The 21,196-nt window shown below is 41.4% G+C and overlaps 2 protein-coding genes across 5 annotated transcripts; both read left to right on the top strand.

Annotated features, from left to right (window-relative positions):
• The first annotated feature begins 2,447 nt into the window (after positions 1-2,447).
• Positions 2,448-4,787, top strand: pvalb8 (parvalbumin 8). The gene is made up of 5 exons (XM_028968581.1): positions 2,448-2,516; positions 2,696-2,760; positions 3,446-3,578; positions 3,681-3,790; positions 4,097-4,787. The coding sequence occupies exons 2-5, from the start codon at positions 2,700-2,702 to the stop codon at positions 4,120-4,122; spliced, it is 330 nt and encodes a 109-aa protein (XP_028824414.1). The 5' UTR covers positions 2,448-2,516; positions 2,696-2,699; the 3' UTR covers positions 4,123-4,787.
• An 11,955-nt stretch (positions 4,788-16,742) lies between these two features.
• aimp2 (aminoacyl tRNA synthetase complex interacting multifunctional protein 2) lies at positions 16,743-20,442 on the top strand. Of its 4 annotated transcripts, none has more exons than XM_028968598.1 (4): positions 16,743-16,880; positions 17,117-17,326; positions 17,417-17,651; positions 19,854-20,442. In XM_028968598.1, exons 1-4 carry the CDS (start codon positions 16,866-16,868, stop codon positions 20,240-20,242), a joined length of 849 nt encoding a protein of 282 aa, XP_028824431.1. In that variant the 5' UTR covers positions 16,743-16,865; the 3' UTR covers positions 20,243-20,442. The 4 variants fall into 4 exon arrangements, with proteins under 4 accessions (XP_028824431.1, XP_028824428.1, XP_028824429.1 ...); XM_028968595.1 differs by having other exon boundaries at positions 16,744-16,985; positions 17,114-17,326; XM_028968596.1 differs by having other exon boundaries at positions 16,744-16,985.
• The last annotated feature ends 754 nt before the right edge of the window (positions 20,443-21,196 follow it).

Genomic DNA, 21,196 nt, shown 5'->3' on the forward strand with positions numbered 1-21,196 from the left:
GAATCTCTTCAGCTCCACAAAAGCCCCCTGCGCTTCAGATCACCAGGACAATGTGGTTTTCCTTTGTGGAGATTTGTTGATGCGGCAGCGTTCATGCTATAATGGTGAATGAACTTACACATGAAATTTAAGTGCTCCCAGAAACTCCCTAACCCTTTCACTAATATGGGACATGGCCATACTTGCGCTGCCTCCACCCAGGAACCATCCATACTAACCCACCAATGATTTAACCCAGGAATCCGCCAAGGTGACACTGAGGCGCCACTGAGCAACGTACCGTCCCCCCACACTGCTCCCCGGGCACCTGTTATGGCTACCCACTACTCACTCAGGGTGATGGGTTAAAAGACACATTTCGTTGTGTGCACAGTGTACTGTGCTGTGTATCACAATGACAATAACTTCACTTTCTTTCAAATACGGCATTCTGTCTGCATCTTCTTCCCACATCTTTGTGCTAGCAATTGGGTGCCACCTAAAATCTTGCCTTGGGTTCCTAATTAGTGCTTGTGCTGTCATTTATCTTTTACCTGTGTCATGCCTCTGTAAGGGTCCTAGAACACTGTTCATTTATCATTATACCCCTGTGCTTGTGAGCCCTTCTTTCCCTGCCTCATGTTCATGACATAATGAATAAGTCTATCCTTTTAAATGTGAAAAATAAATAGCCCTCTCCACATTATTATTATATTGTTAATTGCTGTGATTAATTTGAACTGTGATTAATTTTAAAATAAATTAATGCTGTAAATGAAAATGTGTTTGTGTACTGCACATTTACACGTTCTGTCAGCTCACAGTTGGTTTAATCTTAGTCAGAATTTTGTGAATGAAACAATGTTTTATATTAAATGTGATCAGATTTCTGTGATCAGCTTAGAGAGGTGTTCAGCAGATTCCTTTCCTGTACTGATGGGTAACACCACCAGATACCTTTCCTAAACTGTTGGTAACACTAACTAAAGGTAACCTGAGCTCCCTGATTCAGCAGTCTGAACCAAAGACACACTGTGGCAATGATATGCTGCAGCAACAATAATAACATGTTAAGAGTTCACTCCCTTCGGATACAAGGGTAAAAGGTCAGACTACTTTGATTCCAAAAGTGCTTTAGTTGGTTACTGGAGAAAAAGTGAGTTTGGCTTTTATACATTTTGCACAAAGGACACAGTTCTTCTATAAATTAAAAGGTGTTAAACTGATATCATTGGGACAGATAGTATAACATTAACAAGCAAATCTAAAATATCTAAAATATTCTTATTTTAAAGATTTGTGAGATCCTTGTGTGGTGCTTATTGGCACCGGAAAACAAACCAATTTGAATGAAATCTACCAATTCTGTGATGAAGAGCGGTTGAATGTCCGAATTGTGTCAGGAGCTTTGTGATGGATAGCAGTCGCAGAGTTTGGTATGGGCAAACTGGTGACCATCCTGGGTAGACTCTTGCTGGGGATGGTACAAGTTGTTTGTCTACCCAGATGTTCGGGTTAACAAGAAGGACCTCAACCAGGGCACCATTCAGGCCTGAATTCACTGAAAAGAAAAAAACACGGGCTACACTGAAAAAATTTAAGCAAATCTGTCACACCTCATTTTTTGCCATTGCCAAACAGACCTGTCAGTAGCTTTATATTAAGTAAAAAAAATGATTTACTCATAAGCATAAATTAGACAGATTAGTATATAAGAGCAAAGTAATATATAAAATATATAAAAACACATTAAACTAACAACAGCTACAGTTGACTTTTCTCAGTGTCGCACCCTGGGTGAGGTCCCCTTTGAAACTGATTTGTGTGAGACCCCTTTTTAGCAGCAGGAAGCCCAAATCACCAAATTCTCTGGGCATGCAAATAAAGCATTAATGCAAAGTTTTTTTTCAACCACTCATGCCGCCCCCAGCAGGATTTTAAATTTGGTGGTTTAGGCACCCACAGCAGACAATCATTCCAGAAAAAGCATAGAAATCTCCAAAACCCCCACTTGAACATGACATTTATTTTCATTATGATTGTATATAAATTTCTGATCACAACTACAGATATTGTATTTTTATATTAATGTAAAAAACGAGAGACCTTAACTCTCCAAATGTTTCTCAGAATAGAAGTTCACAAAGACCACTTTTAAAATGCATGTAGCTTCAATACAGTATTCTGTTATTAGGGACTGGGTTTAGTATGTGTGTGTGTGTGCGTGTGCGTGTGCGTGTGTGTGTGTGTGCGTGCATGTGACGCCGCTTTTACAGTATATTAGGACTCGGGCAGAGTAAGCCACTTTAATTTGTCATTTTGACAGTTCGGGTCACCCCTCTGCTCTCTGCTCTGGCGGCTTTAAACAATAAAGGTTAATTAGTCAAGAAACTAGAGCTGATCCTTTAATTTGATACACAGAGCTCCCGACTGTCAGTGCGGCCAGACGTATATAAATGCAGTGTGACGGACAGCAGCCAGCTCACAGCCTCACCTGTCTGCCACATCAGCCGCTGTCCGAGGATTTGACCGTGTGGGTGAGTGCGGCACGGGCGCGTGTTGGGGCATGAAAACATCTGTACATGGGATTGGGTGCTGGACATGCTAGTAGAATGTGTTAAGGTGCACAGGATTTGGATTTGGGTTTGTGAAGGAGAGATGGTCGTGGTATGTTGACAGATGCATTAAAAATGTATGATACTTGTTTCTCCCACAGGATAATGTCGCTCTCCTCCATTCTTTCCACTGATGCGATCGACCGTGCGATCAAGGACTGCCAAGGTATCCCTTTCCACTAATTTCATTATTCATCTCTTCCGTGCAAATATAATAATCTGGCCAGAAACTTCATCTGTTGTCATAAAATAAGTGAGTTCACACTTTAATGCATGAAAGCAAGCTGTAAATATATGAGCTCATTTCTAGCTCATTACTTATACTTATAAATATTAAATCCATTTTAAATAATCAAAACGATCTCAGTTTGTAAATGTTTTAGTTTTGGCCAGTAGTAATGTTACCTATCAGTCATAGTAGTCCTATTTGCACACACTTTAAAATCTGTCACACCTAATATTTTAGTATTTACGTAATGGTTTGCTTGGTTAATTTACATTATAAATGCTAAAATTAATTTTTACATTTTTTCAGTGTACCTCCATTGAAAAGAAGCAAAGACAAACAATTAAATGCTGTGAATGAAAGGGGCAAGTCTACAGCACTGTGCAAAAGTCAACAGTATAGTCAATCAAAACCCAAAGCATTTATTGCCTTATTTTTGTTAAAAACAGTGGTACAATGTGTGTAGAGAAAGATTCTGAACTGAAATGCAATATTGTTTTCCATCTGTAGACTTTTACTTGTAGATCAAGTTGTTGACTAAAACTTTTGCACAGACCTGTAGGTTTGTGCATGGCTTCTGCAATAACAGTACTGCATTATAAAGGTGCTATATCTTACCATTCAGCTCCTGATTCTTTCAACTGCAAGACGTTTTTCCAACTATGTGGTCTGACCAAGAAGAGTCCACAAGAGATCAAAGACGTCTTCCACATCATTGACTCTGATGGTGATGGCTTCATTGAAGAGAAGGAACTGAGGTGAGATATCTTTAACCACTTCTATATATGTAGCTTGTTGTGATATTGAGTATAATACAGCGATATTCACCTTTAGAGGATGGGTCACGATTTTTTTTTCAGGCTGTTCCTGCAGCAGTTCTCCCCTGGAGCACGGCTTCTCAGTGAGAAGGAGGCCAAGACTTTTCTTTCTGTAGCCGACAATGACAGCGATGGCAAAGTTGGAGCAGATGGTGAGCATTTGAGGCACAATTTTCCTTTTATTTTTAAATTAAAAATATTTCCCAGTATACTGTCTAAAACAAATATTAATATAAGAAAGGAAATAAAAATGTAATATAATATAATGTGCCTATTTATTTTGGGTAAATATGTATGTATTTGTATCAGTGAGTTCTTTAAAGACTTAATTAACCTGTTGAGGTCATCTTAATATTGTCATTTGACCTGAAATATGATGTGAATAATGTAGTATTTGTACTTTATATATAACAGTCAGTTATAAAATGACTAACCCTGCGTCACCTTCTTTTCTGCAGAATTCCAGGCATTGGTCATGTCCTGAAGACCCTCTTGGTTGTTCTTCTCAGCGCCTGTCTACTGAAATCTCTGTCTATTTTGATCATCCCTTCCTCTTTTTGCGTTTGCGAAGCCACTGGGCATGTTGAACCCAGAGATGCATTACTGAATTGACAAAGTATCCTAATAAATGCATTAAACAGGAATTGTGAAAATGTTCCCATTTCCCCTTTCCCATCCCCAAAATGCAGAAAAGATGCTATACTTTTATATAGCTATACTGTGGCTATACTGTGAAAAGCATGATGCCATGCTCTACATGGCATCACCCAGTATAAAGATCAGTGATGCAGCTGTGTAACTGAGCAAGCTCATGATGTTCTGCTCATGATGAATATGGACTGTGATAAATATTTCCAGCTGAGGCTGACCTGATGCCAGCATATGAGAAATGTATAATCATCACATAAGTGCCTTTCCAAATCCTGACTTTTTCTGTATTTTAGAGTGAGGAAAACATTTCAGTAAGGGATGTGTTCTGTTTTTGTTTTTAAATTACATTATATAATAGATCATTAAGTTATAACATGTCACTTTATCTGGTTGCAGTGCAGGGCTTGTGATAATGTGTCGAATCTAGAGAATAATGTATAATGACCTATAACGTATTTCAAAATTAAGCCTGAAAAATAAAAAATAGTAGGCAAATACCAAGAGAATGCTTAGTATTTATCATGCTTTTGGAATTAAATGTCAGCTTGGTCAGTCTATAGCACTGGAACGTTTGCACCCAGCAATTTATGCATGTGTACACCATATCATTTGGGTCTAGACCAAAAACATGTACCATCTCATTTAAACAAAAGCTGTAAGCTACACACCCAACATTTAACTACAGCTTCAGTGGAGCCCACACCACACCTCAGCCTTGCCTGCATTTAGCCTACATTGTGATGAAAAATGCACTGCAGGTACATTTCTTTTAATGCACAAATGCTGATATAAATAGTGTCTGGTTTACAGTCATCCAGTTGTTTCAGAGCCTTACAGAGAATGTGTGAATGTCACCTAAACGCTTTGTCTAGTGTCTTTACCAAACTACTACCACCGGACTCGCCAAGGATTTCAGGCCGCGGTGGAGGCACAGCCACATCTGTCCTATTCCAGCTGAAATGAACTTGTTTAAACTGGGAACTACTTTCCCATGCTGTGCACAGACATATACAGACCTCCTAAATACAACAACAATTTATCAGTGATTTTGCCAATGTTTTATTTTAACTATCTTTTAAAATAGTTGGTGATTTCAATATTCACATGTGTTACCCTGAGAAACCTCTAGCCAAGATTTTTAAATCTTATTGACTCACTTAACCTTGTACAGATCGTGTTATCCTATCTTAAGTAGTGGTCTAACTGTTTGTAACCTTGATGTTTGTGATAATGTATTTTCCGACCACACTCCTATTTTATTTGATCTCATCTCTTCGTGTAATAGTGTTCAGCTTGTCCGCTATCCAGATGGACACGCTGACATGCTTTCATGCCGACAGAGACTCCTGCTTGTCAGGTAAGACGCATGGCGGTGGCCTGTGTGTCTACACCAATAACACCAATAAATTGATCAATTCTGGTTCACTAGGGTGAACTATGAATACATTTTTTGATTAACTCTGTTGTAGTTTCTATACATAAGTCAGACAATAAGTTCATCTAAATATTCTCTAAAGAGGAAGGTCTTGAGCTGCCGTGTGAAGGTGCTCAGTGACTGAGCTGTTCTGACCTCGAGGGGAAGTTCATTCCACCACCGAGGGGCCAAGACGGAGAAGAGTCTAGATGAGCGTCTTTCTTTAACCTTCAGAGATGGAGGGACCAGGCGAGCAGTACTGGAGGCTCGAAGAATATGAGGTGCAGTGTGAGGTATAATGTGGGCTGTGAGGTAGGATGGTGCAACTCCATGTTTGGCTTTGTAGGCCAGCATCAGTATTTTGAACCTGGTGCGTGCAGCTACTGGGAGCCAGTGGAGGGAAGGTAGCAGAGGGGTGGTGTGGGAGAATTTGGGAAGGTTCAAGATTAGTCGTGCTGCTGCATTTTGTATTAGTTGCAGAGGTCGGATGGTACATAGAGGTAGACCAGCTAGAAGGGAGTTGCAGTAGTCTTGAGATTACTAAGGACTGAACCAGTAGTGGCCTGTGTTGACAGATTTGGATTTGTCTGATATTGTAGAGAAGGAATCTAAACGAGCGGGAAAGATTGTTGATGTGAGTCGAGAAGGAGAGTTGGTCGTCTATTGTTACTCCAAGTGTGCACGTTGTTGTAGAAGGAGAGAGCTGTGAGTTGTCCAGGTAAATAGCAAGATCCTTATGTGGTGAAGAATCTGCTGGAATTAATATTAATTCAGTTTTGGTGGGATTGAGTTTGAGGTGATGGGCTGCCATCCAAGACGAGATGTCGGTTAGACATGCAGAGATTTTGGAAGCAGCATGCAGTATCTTCATATAAAAAATCAAAACAAGGGGCAGTGGGGCAGTGGTGGCCTAGCGGATAAGGAAGCGGCCCCCATAATCAGAAGGTTGCTGGTTCAAATCCGCCAAGGTGCCACTGAGGTGTCACTGACCAAAGCACCGTCCCCACACACTGCTCCTCGGGCGCCTGTCATGACTGACGGCTGCTCTCTAAGGGTGATGGTTAAATTCAGAGGACACATTTCACTGTGTGCATCGTGTACTGTGCTGCTGTGAATCACAATCACTTCAATATATATATATATATATATATATACATACACACACACACACATATATATATATATATAAATTAGACAACTCACAAAATTTATATATATATATATATATATATATATATATAAATTAGACAACTCACAAAATTTTATATATATATTTTATATATATATATTAGACAACTCACAAAAAAAAATTTTTTGTAACCCAGTGTTATCCTACCACTGCAATGCCGACAACACACCACTCATCTTTTCCTCCCTCAGATCATATATAAAAAAAAAATTTTCTGAGTTGTCATATATTTTCTAATATATTTATACTGATTTAACACATTTCTGGCCCACAGAACACGAATATGGCATCAGTTTTTGTAGATCAGGTCAGGTTTTTCAGCTAAGTTGATTTTATAATAGTGCGATTTTCTGTCTCGAAAAAATTTAATTTACCACAAAATTAACTTTATATATGCAAATTATATGTTCAATCATCACTGTTCAAAACTTGGGACTTAAATTTCCTTGAAGTTCTGGAATGTCCAGTGGCAGGGATGTCTCTAATCAGATTCCAACAGTAGTCCGCCATCATTACTGCATCCCACCGACCTTGGTACCTGTTCTCCATCTCCTTCATCTCCTGATGGAAACGCTCGCCCTGTTCATCACTCATAGATCCAAGATTTTCCGGAAACCGATCCATATGTGAGTAAAAGTAATGCATTTTGATGCGCATGTTGCATCCGAGGTTCCTGAAAGCAGTCAACATATTTGTGACAAGTTCCACGTAGTTAGGGGAATTATTGTTGCCCAGAACGTTTTTCACAATCATAACAAAAGCCTTCCATGCTTCCAGCTCCACTTCGTTCATTGACTTTTCGAACTGAGGATCTGTGATGAGCTGATGGATTTGAGGACCGTCAAAGATGCCAGCCTTTAACTTCTCAATGGTCAATCCTGGAAAAGCCTGGCACAAGTAAATGAAGCAGCCACCAGCTTTGTCCAATGCTTTAGTGAACTGCTTAATCAAACCAAGTTTGATGTGCAGTGGTGGGAAGAGTATCTTATCTCTGTCCACCAGAGGGTTGTTGATGACGTTCTCTGCTCTGCAAGGCACCAATTCCTTCCGTTCCAAAAATATAATAAAAAATAAAAAAAATTAAGTGAAGTGATTGTCACATGTTATACACAGCAGCATAGCACACAATGCACACAGTGAAATTTGTCCTCTGAATTTAACCCATCACCCTGAGTGAGCAGTGGGCAGCCATGACAGGCGCCCGGGGAGCAGTGTGTGGGGACGGTGCTTTGCTCAGTGGCACCTCAGTGGCACCTTGGCAGATCGGGATTCGAACAACCTTCTGTTACGGGGCCGCTTCCTTAACCACTAGGCCACCACTGCCCCCACTGTTCAGGCCAGTCCTTCTGTATGTGATGATGAGTTCTGTCCCTACTGTCCCACATGCAAAGGAAGCAGGGGTACTTGGTAAACCCCGTCTGTTTTTGTCCCAACAAAAAGTTCACCATCTTTAAGCCAACACAAAAATACCAGTGATGCTGATCATAGCCAATTTTCTTCACTGCTTCATACTTCTCCTTCAGTGTAGTCGAGTGTGCTGCTTGCTGCTGTCAATGAACAGTCTCCAATCTGTGGGTTCGTATTGTGGCACTCCAAGCTTTGTAGAAGTTGTGCAATATCTGAACAGTACACCAAATCCTTCTCTTGAGAGAAATAACATAGGTAGTCTTGATGTCTGTTGCAGAAGAATGTGATGTGAACGCTGTCTGAGAGTAAGTTTTTGTCCTTTAATCTGGATGCTAATAGTTCGGCAGATGATTTTGACAAGCTGAGATCCCGAACTAGATCTTTAAGCTCCATTTGAGAGAAAAGCTCACCGCTTTCATCAACCACATATTCTTCTTCATTTTTTTCAACACTGGAAGAGTCTTGGTCGCTAAGTACAGGAAGTTCTCCAAAGACAGGTATTGGGATTTCATCGCAATGAGCTACAAGTCGACGTGCTGATTCAAGATCAGGATATGTCAGGCTGTTCCGTTTTTTTCTGTTTATCCCAGTCACTTCAATAGCGCAAAAGTAGCAATCAGTGTCATGGTTTCTTGGCTCCCTCCAGACCATGGGTATTCCAAACTTCAGACAACTCTTATGACCCTTGGTCCACTGACGCAGATACTCAGTGCAGTTTTTGCATACCATGTGTGGTGCCCAAGCTTTGTCTTGGTCACCTAGTGCCATACTGAAATAAGCAAGGTATGCACGCTTTACGAAACTTGTGATTGGTTTCCTGTAATGAACAAGAGTGTATTCGCCGCAAATGTAACAGAAGACATCAGGCTTATTTCTGCAAGATCTTCTTAATGATGGCAACTCATTAACTTTGAAACTCTAAATAACAATATTTGTAATATGCAGCAACAAAATTTTAAATATAGGCCTATAAATGAGAAACACACACGCACGCACACAATGTAGTTTACGTAATGCTTTGCATGGCATCAGTTTTTCTAATTTCGACAATAGATCAAAAAGTTGACCTGGTAGCGCAAAACCAATGTGATTTTTGGATTTAGCCATTGATCCTAGATCAGCTATAAAAAGTTAGACCTTTTTTTCACTGTTGACCAGTGCAATCTATGTGAGGAAATGACACAAAACACATCAGGCCTGCAGCAGTAACCCCTTCCTGCCAGATGAGCTGAACTACTTCCTTGCACAGTTTGAGGCAGAGATCAGGGAGTCACAGAGGAAAACGACTCCCTCTCCCAACAACCAGGTCCTCTTTCTTTCCACGGGAGACGTCAGAATGACCCTCCGCAAAGTCAACCCCTGGAAAGCAACAGGACCAGACAACATCCCTGGTCATGTGCAAGGGGAGTGTGCTGACCAGCATGCAGACATCTTCACAGATATCTTCAATATATCGCTGAGTTCAGTCGTGGCTCCCATGGTTCCTGGACCCTTCTCAGGAGCTACATGCCAACCCTTCCTAACATCCTGTGGCGTGTACTTTGCTGCTCTTCCCTCACTCTCAGACGCAGACAAGATCACCACCGTATTCACGCATATGACTGAGTCAGCATGGGGCTGAGGCACAGCCCTTTGGCAGCGAGGAGAGATAGACAAGATGGGTTATCGGGACTTCCTGGAGAGACTGAGGGCGATTGGCCAGAGCCTGAGCCATGGATCGAACCCTGCCCCACCACCACCACACCCAGCACCTGTGCAGGAGGACGAAGCACTGGTGGGCGGTGTGAGGGTCTCGCCTCCCGTGATCCTGTTGGTGCATCCTGTTGGGCAGTGGTGGCCTAGCGGTTAAGGAAGCTACCCCATAACCAGAAGGTTGCTGGTTCGAATCCCGATCCGCCAAGGTGCCACTGAGCAAAGCACCGTCCCCACACACTGCTCCCCGGGTGCCTGTCATGGCAGCCCACTGCTCACTCAGGGTGATGGGTTAAATGCAGAGGACAAATTTCACTGTGTGCACCGAGCTGCTGTGTATCACATGTGACAATCACTTCACTTAACCTCATGAGGAAGTCCCGGAGAGCCCAGAGAGGGAAGCAGATGACCCTCTCTTTTGTCTTCATGCTGCTGATTGTAAGTCAGCAGCATGAAGTTCCTGGGTGCATTTACAGCATTTATCAGACACCCTAATCCAGAGCAACTTACAATCAGTAGTTACAGGGACAGTCCCCCCCTTAGCAACTTAGGGTTAAGTGTCCTGCTCAGGGACACAATGGTAGTAAGTGGGATTTGAACCTGGGTCTTCTGGTGAGTGTGTTACCCACTAGGCTACTACCACCTGGGTGTCCACATGACAGACGACCTCTCCTGGAACCTCAATACCACCTCTACCACCAAGAAAGCCCAGCAACGTATGAACTTCCTCAGGAAGCTGAAGAAGGCCAACCTCCCTCCTCCCAACCTGGCATTGTTCTACCGAGGGACCATTGAAATTGTTCTCTGCTGCTACATCACTGTCTGGTACTGGAACTGCACTGTCGCTGAGCAGAAGGCCCTGCAGCGGATAGTGAAGACAGCAGAACGCACCATCAGGGTTCCACTTCCACCATTTCCCAGCTCTACGAGAAACACTTCATCCGTCAAGCTCAGAACATAATGAAGGACCCTGTTCACCAGCAACAGAACTGTAACACTGCAAGAGCTTCTTCCCACAAGCAGTCAGAGCTCTCAATGCCCTGCCATTACCAAAAAAACAGATAAACTCAACAGCAATACACTTACAGCCTTATGCACCTGATCTCAACTCTTTTTGCACAACTCTGCTCTTTTTGCACATTCCTGCACATCTTTCACATGTTTGTCTTGTTTGTCCTGTTTGAAATATCCAACATATCCACTCACAAGCACTCCTAAATGATGTTGTCCAGTTATGTCCTGTTCAACCTGTTCATTGTACTGAAAGGTTTTACATTTCTCTTATAGAGATACTGTGCAGTAATCAAGTTTACGTTTTAGTTAGTGTGTATTTTAGTGTGTATTTTAGTTTAGTGTGTATATACATACAGTACAAGCCAAAAGTTCAGACACACCTTCTCATTCAATGTGTTTTCTTTATTTATTCATTTACGTTGGTAGATTCTCACTGAAGGCATCAAAACTATGAATGAACACATGTGGAGTTATGTACTTAACAAAAAAAGGTGAAATAACTGAAAACATGTTTTATATTCTAGTTTCTTTGCTCTGATTACTGCTTTGAACACTCTTGGCATTCTCTCGATGAGCTTCAAGAGGTCATCACCTAAAATGCTTTCCAACAGTCTTGAAGGAGTTCCCAGAGGTGTTTAGCACTTGTTGGCCCAGCTCACACCAAACCATCTGGATTGGGTTCAGGTCCAGTAACTGTGGAGGTCAGGTCTCCACTTTTTGTTAAGTACAGAACTCCACATGTGTTCATTCATAGTTTTGATGCCTTCAGTGAGAATCTACCAACGTAAATGGTCATGAAAATAAAGAAAACACATTGAATGAGAAGGTGTGTCCAAACTTTTGGTCTGTACTGTATATTTTTTTCTTTTTTGATTGTACTATGGGGGGCCTGTGTTTCAATACACGATATACTGAGTATACTGTTGTACTGACAATAAACCAATCTTGGATCTTGAATCTTCAGTGTTCAGTCTAAGACCTATTATCAACTCCAGATGTGTGAGAACTTTTTTAACTTTTTTATTAATAAGATCTCAAGTATCAGGTCCTCTTTGTGCCCCGCTGCTTACGATCCCTCCCTACAGATTGCCTGTCCTGCAGTCTTAGAACAGTTTGAGCACATGAAGCCCACAGGCTCTCCCAAAGAACATCAAGTACATTGGTTCCCGCAGACCATCCCACAGAACATCAAGTACATTGGTTCACAAAGAATGTCGGAGCTGCCGATGGGCGGCTGCATGGCGCCTCTTATCCGCTGTCTGGATTGAAGTGAAGTGATTGTCATTGTGATACACTGCAGCACAGCACAGAGTGCACACAAAGAAATGTGTCCTCTGCTTTTAACCCATCACCCTCAGTGAGCAGTGGGCAGCCATGACAGGTGTCTGGGGAGCAGTGTGTGGGGATGGTGCTTTGCTTAGTGGCACCTCAGCGGGTCAGGATTCGAACCAGCAATCTTCTGATTACATGGCCGCTTCCTTAACCGCTAGGCCACCACTTCCTCAAAGGCCACCACTGCCTTTTTGTCCTCATTGTCCATCTGCCAGCTGGTCTGCACATTCTCTGAGCATCTTTACTTTACTTGGCAGGCGCTTTTATCCAAAGCAACAACATCTTCCAGGGATGTTGTCTGGTCCGGCAGGCTTTCCTGAGTTGACTCTATGAAGAGTTTTCCTCACGTTTGCCGTGGTTAGACACAGCACCTGATCACTGGAAGGAGGGTTGTATATCCTTGCACTCCCATTGTTCTGTGTGTCAAATTGCGCATAGAAGTCATTTAGTGCATCTGGTAGGGAGGGGTCACCTTCACAGGTTTTAGTCCTGTAGTTTGTGACTTGTACAACAAACACGTGCATAAAGAACAGACAAAAGGAAATCAGACTGTCCAGACTTTTTCTTCATCCTAGCCAATCAAACCTTCTTACGAATCAAGTTATCTCCAATACAGTGACTGATCACCCTGAGGGTCATTTTCCTCAGCTCTAATGCATCGATCTCACAGAGACTGAGTGTTGATCCCTTCTTTGGGCTGGAAATCCATTGAACAAAAGAAAAATCCAACCCAGTGAGTTCCTTTTATGTTGGTTTATTGGGAGGATTCTGGTAACAGGTGAATGTGCAGACTTAAACACCTGCAAATAAAACAGGTCCGGAGGAATAGGTCTTTTAGGGAACACTGTATTTTTTAGCACTTTTACACCGAAAAAAGGAAGAAAGGCCAGCTGGGAGACGTCTTGCCTGTAAAACTTGTTGCAACATGGGAAATAAGCCAGGAACACAGGATCCTCCTAATACACCAATATGTCAGGATATAAAAAAGAAATTTGTTAATATTTGGTCTGATAAACATTCAGAAATTGTCAGAACAGGTGGATAAGGAATGGGAAAGATTGATGAGCTGTAAGACAGTGAAGTCAAGGTCGGTTGATGCGTGGAAACTACAAAAGAAATGTTGGTCATTGTGGGTTGGAGAAGTGAGAAGTAGGGAAAGAATATATGTTTTAAAAAAAGTGGGTCGTAGGGACTGCAAGAGCAGTTAAGGAAGTGGCCCCATAATCAGAAGGTTGCCGGTTTGAATCCCGACATGCCAAGGTGCCACTGAGCAAAGTACCATACCCACACACTGCTTCCCGTCATGGCTGCCCAGTGCTTACCAAAGGGTGATGGGTTAAATGCAGGGAGTTGTGTGCACCGTGTGCTGTGCTGCAGTGTATCACAATAACAGTCACTTCACTGTCACTTCATCCTTGTCAGCATCAGGTCATCATCAGCAGGAGCATTTCACTGTGCTTCTGGCATGCAAAGCCGAAAGCACCACCCCTTTTCAGAGGTTGTTTTCTGTTGTCTCAACTGTGACTAATAAATTTGCTGGGCCAAGACCTAATGTGCATCAACATCTGCTGGATTGAAAATCACACAGCCCTCCGATGATAAGCAATTTCCTACACTGCACTTCTCATGCTTACCAGTGTAAGATTGCCATCAGTCCCACCTCTGTGTGGCGGCTGTCTCTAACCAAAGCATGCACTGCACCGGGAATGTCAATAATGTCAGTTTACATTAAAGTGGGCTTTATTAATAACTGGCCAACATTTAGGGGGAAGCCTGGTCTTTTTGGGCGAGAAGGCATCCACCCCAACTGAAGTTATCTAAAAATCTGGCTCATAGTCTTAGAACCAAAAAACGAACCTGACTCGCCAGAGCCGACCGGCTAAACCGGCGTCTTCCATTTGCATAGAGTCGCCACCCAGCGTGCACAATATTGACACGGTGTCTTTACCTCGCTCTATTAAAACAAGAGATTCTAAAAGAAACATTAATAATAAAACTCATAAATATGCTGACACTGTGTCTGTTCCCCGGGCTGGACGGGGTGTCTGTTTCAGCAATTTATTAACCGTTACCATCATTCCTACTGAACCTACCACCAGCACCTCCAAATAGGATTATTAAGAGTAGGGTTATTAAATGTTAGATCTCTCACACCTAAAATGCTCATTGTTAATGAAATTATTACAGATCAGGGGTTTGATGTACTGTGCCTGACCGAAACTTGGTTAAAACAAAATGAATTTGTAGCATTGAACGAGTCTAGTCCTCCTGGATACAGCTATGTACCCCAACCTCGCTAAACTGGAAGAGGAGGTTGTGTCGCAGTAATTTATAATGAAAACCTCGGTATTACTCATAAACCCGGACATGGATTTAATGCTTTTGAGATTCTCTATACCAACATAACCCATTTAGTCTAGCAAAAAAAAATCCTAAATTAATTCCATGTATTATTATTTATAGACTCCCTGGACCTTACTCCGAGTTTCTTAGTGAATTTACAGACTTTGTTTTGAATCTGGTTGTATTTGTGGATAAAGCACTAATTGTCAACGACTTTAACATCCACTGTGATAAATTAGAAGACTCACTAAGAACAGCATTCCTGTCTATACTAGACTCAGTTGGAGTTAAACAAAATATAACAGGACCTACTCATGAAGGTGGTCACACACTCAATCTTGTACTGACCTTCGGTTTCAGTATTCTTTGTCGGTATTCTTCAGTAATATGAAATAATCTCAGATCATTTCCTCATCGCTTTTAAAATACGTCTTTGACACAAACTCAACTCCCATCATTATAGAGACAAACGGACAATTACATCAAGTACAGCGCAGAGGTTTATCAATAAACAACCAGATTTATCAACGCTGATCTACTCTAATCCTGGATATTATCATTACTGGTACCCAAAGTACAGAAGGTCACAGCTGGGACCAGATCCTTCTCATATAGAGCTCCACATTTGTTGAATGGCTTGCCAGTCAGTGTCCGGGACTAAGACACAGTCTCAGTGTATAATCTAAACTGAAAACACATCTGTTTTCTCTGGTCTTCTGTTAAAGTCCCAGACATAGTGTCAGTGTCCACTTTATCACACAGTCCCCCTGTTAATCACAGACAGTGTTAAGTTCACTTTAGTTAGGCTGTCCTAGTTAGGGTACCAGACCACTGTTGTACAAATATACGACTATAACCTCATATTTCAGAATCAGTCGTACAATGCCACCGTCTTCCGCTGCTTCTGTCTGTTCTCTCAGAGACACTAAATCGCTTGATTTAGTGGACTTCTGATTACGGGGCCGCTTCCTTAACCGCTAGGCCACTACTGCCTCCCATTGTTGTAAATGTCGGTAACCACATGAGATGGGGGACATTACACGGACCAACCATTTATTTCATACAAAATGAAATAATGAAGAGACCACAGAAGCTTGGACCAGTCTGCTCGGTTGCTCTGACTGGTGCAGAGTTGATGCTGCTATAGTGTTGTGTGCATTTAAAAGAGTACAACCTGCTCGTAGTTAATCAAAGTGTCCACACATGGGTACGAGACCTTAACTCTTGTATTTGAAATTTATAAAATGTATGGTTTAGCATAGTTAAAAAACAGAGAACTGTTCACCAAGGTGCTGTATAGATGAAGTAATAATACAATAAATATTTACAGCATTTATCACAATAAATAAAACCAATGGGTAATGGGTAGTTAACAACAAGTAAAAAATGTAATAGATTTCAAAACGCCTGTGTGTAAAGGAATGTTTTCAGCTGTTTTTAAAAGCTAAGATGGATGGAGAGTGATAAATCTCCAAAATTTCTAAGCTATAGCTGCAAAAGCCCTATCACCCTTGCATTTTAAGCGTGTTTGAGGGATGACCAGAAGCATTAGATGACCACAGGGTTTTGGTTGAAGATTAATTTTGCAGTATTTATTTATCAGGAGTTTCATTTGCTAGTCATTGTTGAAGTGAGTTGAATCACGCACGTGCAGGTCAATGTCAATGTGTGTCAGAAGGATGATGCAGGCTCGTCAAACTTCCATGATGACAATAGTGGGGCAAAACATAACACATAGACACAGTCTGTTTGTCCTCTATTCGTAAAAGAATGTTAGGCAAACTTATTTTTCCTTTTTTTTACAATTGAGCCAAGGTCATGGTCTCACTGTCATAGCTCACTGACTAAGCTAAAAAAAATTATGTTTAGCCACTTTAACTAATGAAAATCATGGCCGCGGGCGCCCTCTACTGGGCCAGTACTGAAACTCACATACTCACCTACAGCTGATGTAAACTTCAGAAACGTTTTGAAACATTTAACGCTTGAATTTACTTGTGCTGTTTTATATTACGTAATGCCTAATAAAACATGTACTTTTCTCCAAGTTGGGGAACACACGGGACTACACCGGATGTGACGAGAGCGGAAGAGGCCTCTACGCGGTGCCGTAAGAAGCGCGACGGGGACTAGTTCTGTTTTATTTACTTGTTTGTTGCGTATAATAACGTCCTCGGAGAATATTATGGCCATGTACCAGGTAAAGCCCTTCGGTGGGGGTGACATAATTCATTTGCCGACCTGCATGTACCGGTTACCGAACATCCACACGCAGACTGTCCGCTGTGCCGACCATGTGCTGCAGGTAATCCCGTTTGGAGCCGTCGCTCCAGACGACTATGATGGGTCAGATTGACGCCTGCTGCTGCTGGCACACTAGTACGCTTATAACGCGTCACGTGTGTAAGTTTGCCTGTGGATGTTTCTGTGAAGCAGAATGGCGAGATTGACACTGGGCTGAAGGCTCTGGAGGAGAGACAGGATGAGATCCTGCGGCGCCTTTGGGAGCTGAAGGCGGCTGTTGACGGTCTGGCCAAGACTGTCACCACCCCCGACGCGGACCTGGACGCGACCACCGTGCCACCCTCTCCTGCCTCGGCCTCTACCTTCCGAGGCTCAGTTGATTTGGACTCCTTGCTGGGCAGAGTAAGTAACCATTTCTGACTAACAGTAAATCGTATACCATGTACCTTGAGTTGTGATCCTGATCATCAGTGGGTCGGATTTCTTCTTCAGGACCTGGGAGCCCTCAGGGACATTGTGATCAATGCCAGTCCATCACGGCCGCCACTGTGTCTGCTGGTGCTCCACAGGCTGCTGTGCCAGCGTTACCAGGTCCTTTCCTCGGTGCATGTGCACTCCTCTGTCTCCTCCGTCCCTCCAAAGCTCGTCAACTGCTTGGGTCTTCGCCGCACCGACAACTTCCAGCGACAGAGATTCCAGCTGGGCTTCACTCTCATATGGAAGGATGGTGAGTAAACTGGACTGGTGCTCTAAACTCTCATCATGATCATGCACTAAATCTTGGCATGAATTAAAGACCTGTACAGGGATGAAATCAGATCCCATATCTGCCTTTCACCTGCCTGTCTCCATAAAAACAATACAAAACCAATTTTATCTATTCAGCAACATACTTTGCAGAATTCTGTGTGTGCGCTTTCTAACATGACCCTATGAGATGGTGCATGACTGTCCCAGAAGTAAACTTAAGGAAGCAAATGGGATGGTTTCATTCAACTGTCTACTTTAAAAGAATCAAGTGAAATGGTAAAACTCTGTATATATGTCCTTTCTGTGCCTCAGTTTGTGGCTTACTGACTCAGACACGACTGATCAGGTTGTGTTTTGAAAGTATCTTCAGTAATTTCTGAAATGTATATTGCATTCTCACCTTAAAGTACAGGATAAATGTCCATAGTTATTTTAGATTAAAGTTCAAGTTGATCTTTTTGGTCTTTTTAGTAGGGCTGCAACTAACGATTATTTTAATAATCGATTAATCTGTCAATTATTTTTTTTTTTATTAATAGTAGAATCGGATAAAAAACAAGAAAAGCATTCATTTCCAACTCTTTATTAAAAAACAGAACCAAAATCTTTAGAAAGTGCACAAACATGTTGCTCCTTGAGCTGTTATAATAATAATAAAATAAAAATGGACTAACACAAAAACATACACATGTATGCTTTACATCTGCCAAATATATAGACTTTTTAAAAAAAAAATAAAGTGCCACCTGAACTGCCAGAACGCTAAATAATTTATAAAAAAATAAAGAACAATACAAATCAGAAAATTTAACAGGATTTGTTTGAATGTCAGAACTTACTCTACACTACACTTACTCTACACTACACTGCAGATACTCACACTCGCAGACGCGCACATTCACAAACTCACACTGACACACACACACACACACACACACACTTACTCTCTCTCTCAAGCTCACTTGAAGCTTATTCATTAAATTATTACCATCAATGTTGTGCAACGTTCATTTATACACCACATTTAAACACAGCTTAAGATGACCAAGTTCTATAAAATAACTTTAAAATTAAAAAGTACAACACACACACATATATTTGTCAATAATAACCTATATGGGACAAAGCACAGAATATACACTGCAAAAAATGCTTTTCTAACATTTTTTTTTTTTTTTTTAGTTTTGTCTTGTTTTCAGTCCAAATATCTAAAAAATCTTTCATCAAGATACATTTACTAGACACATGAAATAGCATAAGAAATTGTCTTGTTTTCTGAAAAAAAAACACCACAAAATTAAGTGATTGTTTAAAACAAGCAAAATTATCTGCCAATGGGGTAAGAAAACTAATCTTAATGAGATATAATCTCAAACAAGTTTTAAGCATCACTTAATTTTCTCGTCTAGTAATCTTGATTTAAGATTTTTTAGATATTTGGACTGGAAACAAGACAAAATTACTAGGTAAGAAAGGCTTTTTTTGCAGTGTAGCTATACATGACAGATTGAAAAATGAATGCTAACGCTAACTTGTCTAGCTGGATAACGAGTAAACACCAGCACCAGGGACATTACGTTCCTCACTTCACAGCGGAACAAAAGTAGGATTCTGTAGTGACTTCCCCTGCTGCTGAACTCCCTTCCTCCTCCTCAAACACTCCAACATGTTTGCCGTGGTGCTCCCGTGCCATGCCATGTCGCTTTTGCATATTTTCAGTTAATTTAGTGTGAAATGCTCCCACACCTTGGATGACCTGGGTCGCACAGATTTCTTTGCCTCCGCCATGTATCTGTCCTCTACCTCCGCTCGTTTGAGACGCCGAACTCTGCTAGCATCTGTGTGCGAGAGAGGCCGAGTGTTTTCTCTCCGCTCTGCACTCAACTAAAGTTTTTTTTTTTTTAATAATCAAATGTCTTCGCGTCGTGTGACACAACGAATCGATTAGGAAATTCGTTGCCAACTCTTTAGTTATCAATTTTTATTGATTTAATCTATTTGTTGTTGCAGCCCTACATTTTAGTTACGTAGATGTTAGACCACATTTCTCCTGGTACTACATGTAATATTTAAACAAAGTTCCATACTTTTTTTATGTTAAGAAAAGTACTTGCTCAGTACTGTACATCATTACGTTGTTATTAATCATCTTTTTTGTTAAATGTTTCTTTGTCTTCAGTGCCAAAGGTACAGATGAAGTTCTGTGTGCCCACCATGTGCACCATTGAGGGAGAGGCAAATGTGGCAAGATTCCTCTTCAGGCTTCTGGGTGTGGAGCCCCAGGATCCTGCTATGGCGACTATGATTGACAGCTGGGTGGACACTGCATTCCTGCAGCTGGCACAGGGAGGAGCAAAGGAGCAGGCGACCGTGGTGCACGCCCTCAACGATTCCCTTAGCCGCAGCCCATGGCTCGTGGGGGCGGAGTACTCCCTGGCCGACATGGCGTGTGCCTCCTGCCTCCTTCAGACAGGGGCGGCCAAGTCAGGCCTTGTTAATGTGCAGCGCTGGCTGAAGGCATGTCAGAACCTCGGCCACTTTAACTTTATACATGCGCTGCTGCAATAATGTCCAGGTGTCTTGAACCATCACTACAAGAACACTCATGCACACCAGCTGTTGAATAATATATTACATTTGTTAATTGGCTGGCATTGTTTTAAATCTTGGGCCTAATGCTGTGTTGGGTTTTATCCAGAGAAGGTGAAGTAAATTAATGTGCTGTGTTCCACTCGTTCTATTAAAATATCCTTTTGGTTCAACCTTTACATTTTTTTGGTTTTCTTTTGATCTGTGTGTCCCTTCCTGCGGACATTTACAGAACATTACAAAAAAAGTTTAACATTAATACTAGGTGGTAGAAGTCCCTGTAGCTACTAATTGTTAGTTGTCTGATACATGTAAACAGCTCTACAGTTAACCAGTAGAAATGTTCAGTGCTAAAAATGATACACAGAAAGCTATAAACCCTGGATTTCTACATTTAAAAAAAATGCTTAAAAAGTCCATCCAGGCAAGCAGGAGTTGTCTGACAGTCTTCAGCAAACTGGTGAGGAGTTATGGTTAGTCTGGGTGCCTGTGCCTGTACTCTAGAACAGAGCAAATGTGTTGGATGGAACATTCTACCTGGTTTAATTACTCCTTCAAATTCTGGGATTTTTACAATTGAAGAATATAAATATAATGTAACCCTCCATGGCAATAACTATGATAATAATATGATAAACTTCTCAAATTGGAGCTGTAAAGGCATTAAAGACTTGGAACACAGAAAGAAAAAGAAGAAAAGACTTTATTCACTTCAATACGGTATTGAATAGATTCTTAGAATATCAACATGTTAAATAAATAGTTAAAATTAAATTAAATCTAATCAAATCAACTTGCAAAGTGTGGTAAAATTCCTTAATCTAAAAACTGCCAAATTACTGCCTAGAATATACAGGACTTTTTCCTAAATAAAATGAAAAGTTGTGAAACACAGCACACACAACGAAATGTGTCCTCTGCATTTAACCCATC

This window comes from Denticeps clupeoides, unplaced genomic scaffold (assembly GCF_900700375.1).
Source record: "Denticeps clupeoides unplaced genomic scaffold, fDenClu1.1, whole genome shotgun sequence".
NCBI classification, from domain to species: domain Eukaryota; kingdom Metazoa; phylum Chordata; class Actinopteri; order Clupeiformes; family Denticipitidae; genus Denticeps; species Denticeps clupeoides.